Genomic DNA, 12,545 nt, shown 5'->3' on the forward strand with positions numbered 1-12,545 from the left:
TAGTTTCTTCACAGATGATCACCAAGAATGTTTGTATCTTCCACAGCTGTATATTTCCCTATTTAATTTTCCTGCTGAAAACTTATGTTCAGGAAGGACAAGAGGTAACTTAGAGTGTGTCTAGGATTCCCTTTTGGCCAAACTGTCTAATAAACCTGGTTAAGATGCATGAAATTAATTGATGTTCTTGTGGTTGGATGCATTTTAGGCCTTTTTCAACCTAAATGATTCTATGATTCCATGACTTGACGAAAATCAGTCTGTCTATATACCCCCAGTCTGATGTTTTCTGGATGCATCAGGCTCATGGCACGTGAATCCCAGCACCTGTAGCACCTAAGAAATTAGATGAAACCTGAGTGATGCTTTGTTCTAGTCCTCCCACATTCTGGTTTGCTTCACGTTGGGTCAGGCTTCCATTTTCTGTCACAAGAACCTAGAACAGCCACACTGGTCAGGCCAGAAGTCCCACGAGCCCAGCATCCTCTCTCTTGTCACATAAGGCCATGGTTTTAGAAATGTAAGAAAAAAAGCATTTATGGTGCTTCCTTCTCACATTCTTTCAGTTTTTTACTATTTCCAGTTGGACACTTATTTCCTAAACTGATCTACCAAACAGAAAGCATTTAGCAGGTTTATTTTTCCAGTTATTAGTTCAAAGTTTCCAGCCTCCCCCCGAACATTTAAATTTTCAGCAACCTTAATAGCTTTTGGCAAGGACTTCACAGGCTGATTGTGTCTTTTTTTGTTTTGTTTTGTTTAGAACTGTCTTACACAGGCATCATTTGATGCTCTGTATTTCTTGAGGCAGAAGAGGGAACAGCTGATCCCTCTCTGCTTTCTCTATTGTCACCTGTGATTTTGACAGTCCACCATCATACCCTCAATTTACACACTTCAACAGACAACTGCAGAGCACCACCTTATTTGCTCATTACTCCTTTGGGAGCTACTGCAGATCTTTTTTCATGGTTCCTGCCATTTTATTTATTTTTCTTTCTCAGTGCCTTGATTCTCATCAGCAAGAACTGGCCCCATCCCTGATATGCTCTTTGGGGCTGTAGAGTACACATGGTGAGCCTTTTGCAGAGCCACAGAATCCCTCAAAAGTTCCTCAATGCCATGGAGTGATTGGAGAAAGGAAGCATGAGCAGCCATCAGCTGTGGCAGGCTGCTCCATGCATCACTACAGTGCACAAGCTGGACGGTCTCATTATTAATGTGTTTTATTTCTCTGCTGCTACCTACTCTTGCCTCCTTGGCAAAAAACCTGTCAGGATCTTGCTGCTTTTTTGCCTTTAAGCCTCTGAACTCATGCGGTGTTTTGGTTTAATGAAGGTAACTCTGCTGAAAACGCTGACAAAAGAAAAATACTCATTCAACTGCGGCCGCTGGCTAGATATAAATGAAGAGGACAATGAGATCGTGCGGGAACTCCCCGCCGAGGGATCTCTGGTGACTGAAGTCATGCCAGGTGAGAGCCACAGGCTCTGTGCAGGGGCTTGCTTAGGACCTGAATAGAAAGAAACCCTCTTTGTGTGAGAGATGCACAGGCAGACTGATGCAATTCAATTAACTTCTCTTTCTGGCACTTTCTCTCTGCAGTATTTTCTGTGTGCATCATTAGCTGCATGAAGCCTGAGAAATCCCAGCCTTTTATTAATTATTTTTTTTTTTCTGGAGCAGATTTCTCTATGGTGGGAAGTGGGAGAGATCTGGCCACAGCACAATAGTTTCCAGGGCTTGGGTTTTGTTGTTTATTTAATTTTTTTTTTTTAAATTTTGTAATTTTTTTCCGCTCTCCCTTAAAATGTGAAACACAAGGTTTGAGGAATATTCATGGAAAGCAAGCTTAGTTGAAATGCAATCTAAATTTTGACAATCATATTTTGGGCTTTAAAGCTTTATTTAGTTATATTCAAATTTATGCAGCTGTATGTATAAATATATAGTAAGTTGCACAGCACAGTGGTGTGTGCATATGCATCTTTCAGTATGTATGAGCAATCCAAACTATTTATTCTTTTAATTGAACTTGAGATTTAATTAAGAAAAGCTGAAGAACTTTGCCCTGGCTTCCTGGAGCAGCCACTTCTGCCTTGACCTTGTGTAACAAGAATTAATTCTACTTAGAGGGAAATTTTTGGAGAGCAGAACATCTCGAGGTAGCCAGTGGGATTTTTCATCTTTCCACCAAAGCACCCACACTCTGTAGACCTTGAGTCCCCCGTTTCCTGAAATTTCTGGTTCTGACGTTGGTGATCTGCATGCAGTGGAGCAGTTTCTCAGAAGAGGAAGAGTAATTGTAATTGCAGATGTTATTAAAATGTAAATAAACCTGGTTTTGAAATGTATTTTTAATCAGCTGTGGAGAGGACAGCTTGAATCCTCGCTCAGGCACTTTCCTGTGTGGAGAATTTGTGCTGAGCAGAGGTGAGATGCAGCACCTCTGTGTCTGGCTTGAAGGTGGATTTTGGAAGGAGGGTGGGAGCAGTGCTTCTTGTTCCCCCCACCAAGCTGGAGAAAAGGGGATCTCTCTCAAAAGCTGGCCTGTGGCCTGGCTCTTTGTGATAATTTTTCCTATAAATCCTTCATCCATTGGGAAGGGAGGGCAGAGAGGAAGCCATGGTCAGGGGAGGAATGTGGCAGATCAAAATCCATCCAGAAAAAATGCGTGACAACCTTAAAGGTGAAAAGCAGGCAAGATAATCCAACCTGCTGCATAAAGTTTGGACTCTTGGAGGGAGGATCTTGGAGGGCCATTTCCAACCTTTCTGATGTAATGATTTTATGATTCTATGATTATAACTGTCCCAAGGGGATAGGGCCAGCTGGGCCTGTCTTGTCCCGTAAATCCAACATGAAGAGCCCATTCCTCAGGTCTCTCTTGTGCCTTTCTAACTTTTCTTATCTACCTGCCATGGCCCTGGATGCTGAAAATGTTTTCTCCACGCACAATGCAGGGTTCCCCACCACAAGGGCTATCTTGGGAAGGCAGAAGGGGAGGTAGCAGGACATAGGCGCTCCACTTCATGAGGTTTTCCTTGAAAGGCCCATGCTTTTTATGTCCTTCTTTGGAGGACTTTTATGGGTTCTCTCAATGCTTCAGGTCTTTCTATTTTAGCTTTTTTTTTTCCCTTCCCTTTTCCTAGCAGTAACACGGAAGTGTACAAGCCAATACATCAGCAGAAGTGCCAGCTGGGAGTACCAGCACCCAAAGTTAATTACAAGCCTGTCAAAAAGGCGCAGTAAATTGAAGCGGCGATTAATGGCGCTGCTGCTGGGGTTGTTTTGCTAATTTGTGTCTCCCCAGTGATCAAGTACCGCGTGACGGTGTGCACGGGCACGGTGAGCGGGAGTGGCACGGACGCCAACGTCTTCGTCTGCCTCATCGGCGACCAGGGGGACACGGGCGAGCGCGTCCTCTACAACTGCATCAACACCGTCAATAAATTTGAGAAAGGCAACGTAAGTTCACGCAGCAGCACCTCTACACAAGGTTTTTAAAGAGTGTGATGGTTTTATAATTTTTATTAATTTTTTTACCTTTTTTTTTTTTAATGTGTGTTTGTAAACTCAGCTGATTTCCTTGCCAGCTCGGGCTGGGGAAGTGGGGAGAAATAAATCTTGTCGACAGAGCATCGTAACAGGTTGCAGCTGGAGGGAGGCCTGGGTCGGGGACAGTGTGCCCTTGCTTGATGTTTGCTCATGAAAGAGTCTCTTGGTTTGCTCCCCATCTAAGTTCTGACTGCTGAAATTGCATCTTCAGATTGGGGAAGGCTTCCAGGAAATCTTCCAGGAATAAAAGAAAGCCTTTTTCCTTCCATCTAATATAGCAAAAATTTGGCTCCCTGGGGCAAAGGAAGAAAAAAGCATCTTATTTAATGTGAAAGTCAGAACCCAAAGCCTAACATGTTTCCTTTACAGATACTTGTCTCCCTTCAACCATGCTGCACTCAATTTTATGTCTTATTTTCAAGCTGATTTTCAATATATTTTTGTCTGTCCAAGTCCAGAATGCAGGGGGGTGGAAATGGACTGAAATGAAGACAGAGCTTATTCCCTGTAAAGCTGGAGATAATGAAGTTGAAGAGTAGTTAAAGCCCTTGCAGCACTGGCAGTGTCAGCAAGCAAATATTTTGCAGATCTGATCTATAGGGTCATGCTACTTAATATGTATCCAATTTTGCATCTCTAGGGTCCAACTTAGACTGGTAAATTGTAATCAATATCTCCAGAAGGCGATTTTGAGAATCTGATCACAGAACTCTGCAGAGTTCTCTCATCTCTCATGTCATTATTTGATTGAAGGTTCAGAGTGGAAAAAAAATGAAGATAAAAGGAGGTCACGTTTTCAAAATAGACCATTGAATTTAGGCTTCTGAAATATGCATTAGCACTTTGAATTTGCCTTTGAGTGTCCAGAATTTCCAATTCTTCACTGAAATCACTGAGCTCTTCTAGACTTTAAAAGAACTTCTGTCAAAGCACAGTTTCTTGTGCTTCCAAGATCTGTCTGTGGAAACATGGCAATTATACACTGTGAGAGTCCATTCTGCTTCTAAATTATATATAGCTTTGCATAAATGGACTTTGCAAACATCTTTTTTTGCCTATGCATTGACATTATAGATATTTTAGTTAAAAGGTAGATCCAAGATGTAAAGGATGGCATTTTGTCATTTGATGAAGCCTGTGTCAAAATGGCAGCAAAATGAGTCATGTTTTGGTGCTGAAGACTGTCCCAGTGCAGTTGCAAAGAAAGATGCTTGGTTTGCAGAGAATACAAATATTTTAAACACAAATAATGGCTATTTTATGGGATCCATCCTTGTCCAAGTCCAGGTTGGATGAGGCTTGGATCCACTTGGTCTAGGGAAAGGTATCCCTGCCCATGTCGGGTCCCTTTAAGGTCCCTTCTTACCCACACAGTTCTGTGATGATTCTATGATATTTATTCACAAAAATAAGTTGTAGGCTAACTTGCATGAAGGAGGATAAAAAGGGAAAAATAATTTTGCCAATCAAATGATGTGATTATTTGCATATGACATAAACCAAACTGGAGTCTATTAGTGGAAAACTGCTCTCCTGGCACGAGGAGCTGAAAGCTGGTGAATGAATGGGAAGCTGTTTAAGAATTGATCCTGACAGACTTAAAGCTCATATATTCAAGAGGCTGAATGAGTATATCTACACTGATTAACTCAGATACCCTGTTAAAAAGAAATGTTGCTAAGTCAGTACGGTCTCTAATCTACAGCCACTTAAACCAATAGTACCTTGATTACCAATTTAACTTTAAAAGTTAGCCTGCAGATGCAAACTAACAGCCTGTGCAGAAAGTAAGATTTAAAGATGCCTCTAAATTAGGTGTTTGCCCTGTTGTGGTTCCAGTTAGTTACTTACTCATTAATTTATATCAGCCATTAATAAGTAAGGTGAGCATCAGGACTAATGAATTAAATTACATTGACTTGGACTGAGTCAGTGAGGTTTTGATGCCTTAAATCCCTAATTCAGCAGTTTTGAGTGTGTAGGTAGCATTGACATATGTAAGCCCATCATTAACACTTTAATCAGTGGCAAAATGCTTAGCTGTCTTCATTCTGAAGGTCAGTTTGGAGACCTGAATGTTGACCAAATTGTTATAATTTTAATAAATTTCAGTATTTGGTTAAATAATGCTTTGCCACCATGTTTCCTGGGAGCTAGGTGATGTGTGCTACAACCATGAGTGCTTTTGGGAAATGAAGAACAGCCCAAAGATAGTGGTTATTAGTGGTTATCTTTCTTCTGACCTAAGCAAGGCATCCACAGCAGTCATGTCTCCTTGTTGGGCTGTACACTGCAGATGTGCTGTGTGTTTACACCCAATATTTACCATGCCTGTGCCATGTCTGTGCATCTGTACATGGGACACAGATACTTTTGCCTGGCCTGGTTCCCAGAGGAGTAACTCACTCTCTTAATGCATTTCTCTTCCCTCATTCATCAGGGACTGCTGGTGACAGTCAGCTTTTGGGTAACAGAGCTCTGATCTTGAGGGACCATCTCTTGGGGTGATTTGTAGCTTGGTTATTTGAGCCTATTTCCAGGGAAACAAAAAAAAAACAAAAACAAAAAAAAAAAACAAACAAAGAAAAAATCCACCCAAAAATCCCCCAAAAAACAAAAACAAAAAAATAAAAACAAAACAAAACAAAAGAAAAACCAAAAAAGGCAAAAAAAACCCAACCATCAACAAACAAAACTAAATAAACCCAACTAACAACAAACAAAACGAAACAAAACAAAAGACATTATGTCTCTTGTGAGGTATTGAGAGTGGTTATCTGCTGGGTTTAGTTCACACCACCCTCCAAACACAACTCATGGAGCAGCTGGACATACCCCTGTGCAGCCCTGCCCATACTGGCATGGCAGGAAATTAAATGGGGTTCAATTGTGCTGTCTGACTTTAGCACAGCGTAACGACTTTGAACTGTACCTCCAGACACCTCCAAAGATTTGGTCTGAAGTGACCTGCTTCTGACTCCTCAGAAAGCTTATATCTGAGCAGGGGTTTGAATGTGGATTTCCTGCCTCTCTGTATGAATTTCTTAATAATCAAATTATTTCTCTTTTTTACAGTTGTGGAGGGCGTGCAATGACATGGCAGATTTAAAATGCTGGCGGATCATGTGCTTACAAATCTAACCTTGCATATCTATCACAAATATTCAGGCTTTTTATTCTTTGGTAAATTCATACTTTCTCCTTCATCTTGTGAAGAATTATCTTGCAGCACGCTGATGATGTTGGTTTGATTGCAATAATAAATTTGAGTTGCTTGTTTGCTTTTAAGGAGAAATATTGCCTTACCTTTTTTATTCTCCTCCTCAAAGGCTGATGAATTCTTCATTGAAGCAGTAACGCTGAAGCAGGTGAGGAGGGTGAGGATAGGGCATGATGGCAAAGGAGGAAGCAGTGGCTGGTACCTTGCCAAAGTGATAGTGAGGGAAGAAGGACAGCCAGAAAGTGAGGCTGTGGAATTCCCCTGCTACAGGTACAGGAAACAATGCTTGCAAATTAAGTCTCTGTCTCTGCATTTGCCAGACTTTGAAGAGCCTAGTAGTTGGTCCATGACTGGAATTTTCTGAGCACAGCTTAATCCTTTTTATTTATTCATTTGTGGGTTTTTTTGGGTTTTTTTTTGTTCTTTTTTTTTTTTCTTTTTTTTTCTTCTAAGCCTGAAAGCAAAGAGTGTGTTTTGGGCGGTTTAAGATACAGTTAACTCCCCTTACCAAATGACCAGCAATCTGGATTGTGAACTTCTCAGCAATTAGCTCAGTAATGCAGAGAATTTCCAAAAGACAAAATGCAACCTTCCAGTACCACACCCAGTGCAATTGCCTGCTGCAGAAACACACTCTGCAACCCGCTGGTGTTACTGCATGTAACGAGGTTCCAGTCCCTCACATGCTCATCCCATCTTTCTGGCAGAAATGGGATGCTATTTTTGTGTTGGGAGCATGCAAAATTATTGTGCTGCCATCTCGAGAGCTCCTTGCATGAGGGGAAATGCATATCATGCAGACAGAGACAGTGGCAGGGCAGAGGGCTGTGGCTTACCCCTGTGGGTGGGTTATTAGCCTACTCTTCTCTTCCCTAGACAATCAAGTGGCCAGAAAAAAAAAAATGCTGTATTGAGGCTGCCTGTGGGGAGCAAGATGCATGATGTGTCCTGGCACTAACTGGGGTCTGCCTCAGCACTGCAGCACAAATTGGGGAGAGCTGGGTGAAAACATTAAAGATTAACTCCAGTGTATTCCCGCTTATCCGCTCAGGATGTCCCACCATGTAGGATGGACATATGGTGAGCTCCATCTAACAACACCATGATGTTCTAAAAAATCATCTCCCAGGGACAAGTGGGATTGTAAAACTCAAACACAATTTTTTAAGATTGAAGACAAAGGTAAAGCCTCTGAGCTGGTTATTTGTCCCTTGAAAGAACTCCGCTATAATGAGGGGAGCCAAATACAAAACAGGAGCCAGCCCCAGCCTCTTGGCATTGCTAAAGCCCCATCACATCAGAGAGCAAATTCACCAGGGAGACAGCACGGAGCAGCAGATACAATGTCATGTTGGTTGTGAAAAGTAAGCCTTCTCTCCCTTCTCAGAGAACAAACAACCACACAGTCATTGCTGCCTTTTGATTCATATTTAACAACCATATGTTTTACTGAGTTAAGCAAGCAAGCTAGACAGGTTTTTCTTCGGACATGAAGTGTCCATGTGAAGGGCTGTTTTGCTCAGTCTCCTCAGAGATATTTCTGTGTGTCACTGCACACAGCAGCTGGCTCATTTTAGAGATTTCCTTTTGGAATTGTCTCCATATGTAACTGCTAAACTGGGTGTCTTCCATCAGCTCGCAGTGATGCCCTTCCCCTTCAGTTTGCACTTGTGGATCAGGAACACCAGTGGGGCATTCCCCTCAGGCCAGGGACAGGAAAAGGACAGAGAGAAAAACCCAAGACCTTATCCCCAAAATGTTCATGGTGTACCTTCAGGCTTCAGGTCACCAGCGATGGAATTCCACTCTTCTTATCTTTCTAAATGTCTCTTTTTCCCAAGCGATATCAGTGTTGCTCTTGTGGCTTTATTCGCTGTCCTTGTGCCAGCATTATCCCTTTCCTCTCAGATTGAGAAGGTGACATGACTGATCGCCATCAAGCACAGGGACAGCTGCTCCCTCTCATTCCCTTTGGTGTCCCTGTCTCCCGAGAGACTGAGGCATCATCGCAGTGTACGGGTGTCGTCATGGACTCTGGAGAGATCTGAGGGCGAAGGTGCTCACCCACTGCATCCTCCACGTGAGGCATAGACACTTCCATGGCCTGCAGCGTTTGGATGTTCCCCTCCACTCCTGTAGGCCAAGGACAGCTTATGTCCTCACTGCTTTGGCAGAAGCTCAGGGAGTCCTGCTTCATCCACCTCTTCAGGGGCAAGATGCTGAAAGAAGTTTTGTCCAAGAAGAGGCAGTGCCAGTGAGGTTAGTTAGAGACTCCACCCAAGGGGTACACCAGGGAGGATCCTCTTTCTGCTTGGCCAGTAGACATGTTGTTCTCACTGCCTTCATCTCTGAGACTTTATTAACTTCCACTCTTCTACACAGCACAATTTAATGGTCTGGAGAAAATGCCTTTCACTGCTGGGTTCATACTGAAAGCTACTCTGCTGACCTTGTGACACTCAGCTGCTCCTGTGAGACAGCTAGGGGAAAAAATGCCTTCCAGCAGAAACACATCTCACCTGTGCAGAAAGCTCCACAAGCTCCTTACCTCTGTGCAAACCGGTCTGCCAGACACGTGGGGAGCAGATTATCAAACAGCTGCCTAACCAGCTTCCTCTCTAACTGATATCTTTAACATACCCTTATAGATCTTCATTGCATAGAACTTGTTGAAGCCTCCCTGTTCCTGTTATTTACGTATTTCTATACACGACTATGTTTTGCCTTTTAATTTGAAATCTTTTCTGCAACTCCATAGGATCATCTATCACTCAGTAATCACAAGAGCTGTGCAAGAAGAGCTGTCTTTGTTGTACAAGGGAGCCAGCAGAGATAAAGAGAAGCTAAGTGGATTAATTGTGAGTTTGTGTCAGATTCAGGAAGAGCATCGAGAAATAACGACTCCCAGGCCTGTGCTTTCAACTCTTTAAACAGTTGGCTTAGAGTCAGTGATTTTTAAAGCAGTCATTTGATGCGTGCTTGCAAGAAGTAAATGCAAGTTACTTCCCCAAGCATTATTTGCAGAATTACCAGTACATCACTTGGATTCAGTACTGTTCCTCCCTTGAACGACCACATGGCATTATAATATCCATGCTTTTAGGAACTGAATGCTGAATCATTTGGTGGCATCACTGAGTTTGTAATACCTGATGTGGTTTAGGTATGGCGATGATGAATACTGCTGCAAAACTCAAAATTAAGAGAGTTCCACTTTTGCCACAGAAATGGAGCCAAACTTTTTTGAAGATCAGAACTGAGTTCTTCTGGTGTCACTTTCTCCTCAAAGCTCTCTGGAAGTCCAGGAATGGACTAGCTGACATGCTCTAAAACAGACTATTTTTTATTATATTTATATCCCAGACAGAAATGAATTTTCAATCAGACAAAGTCGTGAGTTCGTGATAGGATAGAATTTTACATGCTATAAATCATTACAACTCCACTGAAATCTTCAGTGATATGTCATTAAATTTTTTTTTTTCTGAGCATATGGCCCCCACCATCCTAATTTTTCTCCAGCACAAGCATAAGGGAACATTGTTAATTCTCTGAAGAACAACAGACCATGAATGGGATGATGCACTAGGAGACTCCTGTGAAAGAACATTTATTCTATCAAATGCCAAAAAATATTCATCCTACAAAAGAGCCAGAGAAGCATCCTTTTCTTGCCTAAAAATAAACTGAAATGTCTATCTCTTTTTACACATTTTTGTATATAGGTTATATTTAAAGGCACACACAAATACATATGTGCCTCTGAGTCTAATGGATGTGCCAATCATTCTAATTGCATTCAGCCTGGGTTTCAAATGCTATATATGATGTCATATTGTATTTTTTCCAGTGGTCACCTGACTCTCTGATCCTCTAGAAATTCTGAAGTGGCTTTCATGTCATATTTCTGTCCTCTTTGAGTTATATTGGTCATAAAGCATCTCTTTAAAACCAGAGATGTGACACAAGACACAGCTACACCCTTGCAAAATCCACAGTGGCATGTGAATTACATTCACTGAAATCATACAGAGGCTCTAATAAAATAAAAGATTTTGACATGTCTTTTGTACTAGGGATATGATGGCACTGCACTGAAATATTCTATTTTCTGCAGCCAGATGTGTCAATCCATTTGTGTTTGGGGTAAGACTATAAACCCGTTTTCAATCTGCTGCTCAGTGATATGCTGTTGGAATTACACTGAAGTGAAATTAGGATATTGATGCATATGTAATGAAAGGAAGGGATGCAGTGGCATTGCTCATCCAGATATTTCCTCTGTCACTAATCTTCTCGAGAAAACAGTGCTTCTGCCACTCCTGGCTGTTCTCCTGGCTGAAACAGCACAAGGAGCTTTAAAGCCACTTCTGATAAACCTCTCTCTTCCTCCTCCAGTCCAAGATATCCTCTGTCTCTTGCCATCACTATCTACCAACACTGGAGGGAATTTCTTTATCTCAGGGCATGTCCTGCTTTTCTGATTCTCTTTTCTCCTTTGTCCTCACTGCTGGAGCAGTTAGCATTTGCTGTGCTGCACACAGAGATCTGTTTCTTGTGGGATGTATTTTTATCCTGCCACCTCAGCGCAGGCAAGATTCACGCAGATTTATCCCAGATACCCCCAAAAATGTCAGCAATGGCAAAGGTGACAGAAAACAGCAGCATGTCCACTGGCAACAGAAACAGCAGCTAGCAGGGCACAATAAACAGAAGGAGAGTAGAAGTGTGTCTATCTTGTGAGCTTCTGCCTTTCTGAAGGTCATGCTGAGTTCAGTAGTCCTGGGGTGGTGGAATTCAGGCTTGAATTTTGTGGGTCCTCCCAGTTAACATCCATGTACACAGAAGCATCTTGACTTTTGGGATGACATGATCCCCTAGCCATTGGATACCTGTCCAAGGATGTGAATCCTGAGCCAGCATCAAGAACTACATAAGACAAAGGTACTAAGGACCAGTTTTAACAGGTAAAATAACCCCCATCCCACCCCTGCCCCAAAACACCAATAAACAAGACAACGTGATGCCTTAGCATGCTCTTATTGCAATCTACCCTTGCTTAATTTTTGTCACCAGTTTCATGGTCTTCCCCACAGACTTTTCTGCTCCTCTATCCCACATCAGATGCCCTTATGTGCTCATGTGATCATCACATGTTCACGTGTTCTTCATCTTCATGCTGACCACCTGAGCTTTTAGTCCTGTCCAAGCCCACCTGCACAAGACCACCTGCTTTACTGAGAGAAAGGGAAGAATTTGGGTAGAGTGCATACCCAACAACCTCCTGGAGCTTAGAGGGAAGCTGGGGCTGGTGTGTCATTCTGATGATGGGACTCCTGTGCACCCCTTTTGCGTGAGAACACCGCTGCTCGTGCTTCCAGGACCTCATGTTTGGATTTCTTCCCTGGTGCTGTTTTTTTTGCATGGCTTCTTTGTGCTTATTATTTTCCTCTGGATGGGAGGAGAGGGGAGAAGATTGAAAATGTAATATTCCTTCAGATGGATGAAGTGGAGAGGCAACATCCTGGGACTTCCAAAATATCTGGTCCAACTGGTGATGACTTTGAGCTGTGCTGGCTTTTTACCAGCGAGGTGGCTTAGGTTTGATCCAGCTGCCAGCAGCTCTTTGTTCATGTCCCCAAACCCTGGCTCTAAGGGTCATTTTCTGGTTTCCATACAAGCTGACTCACTGTGACAGTCAAAGACGGAAACTTCCATGGGAAGTGAGCTCCCATCCTTTTAGGCACACAGGTCAGCCAAGGACAAT

At 42.5% G+C, this 12,545-nt stretch overlaps 1 protein-coding gene across 1 annotated transcript in view; it reads left to right on the top strand.

The window, feature by feature from the left end:
- Nucleotides 1–12,545, top strand: part of LOXHD1 (lipoxygenase homology domains 1) — a 148,584-nt gene that overhangs the window by 55,158 nt on the left and 80,881 nt on the right. The window contains exons 13-15 of the mRNA XM_015652111.3: nucleotides 1,339–1,474; nucleotides 3,314–3,468; nucleotides 6,888–7,048. Of these exons, the coding sequence (XP_015507597.2) occupies nucleotides 1,339–1,474; nucleotides 3,314–3,468; nucleotides 6,888–7,048 (452 nt within the window). The remainder of the gene's footprint in view (nucleotides 1–1,338; nucleotides 1,475–3,313; nucleotides 3,469–6,887; nucleotides 7,049–12,545) is intronic.

Source organism: Parus major, chromosome Z, assembly GCF_001522545.3.
Source record: "Parus major isolate Abel chromosome Z, Parus_major1.1, whole genome shotgun sequence".
In the NCBI taxonomy this organism is placed as follows: domain Eukaryota; kingdom Metazoa; phylum Chordata; class Aves; order Passeriformes; family Paridae; genus Parus; species Parus major.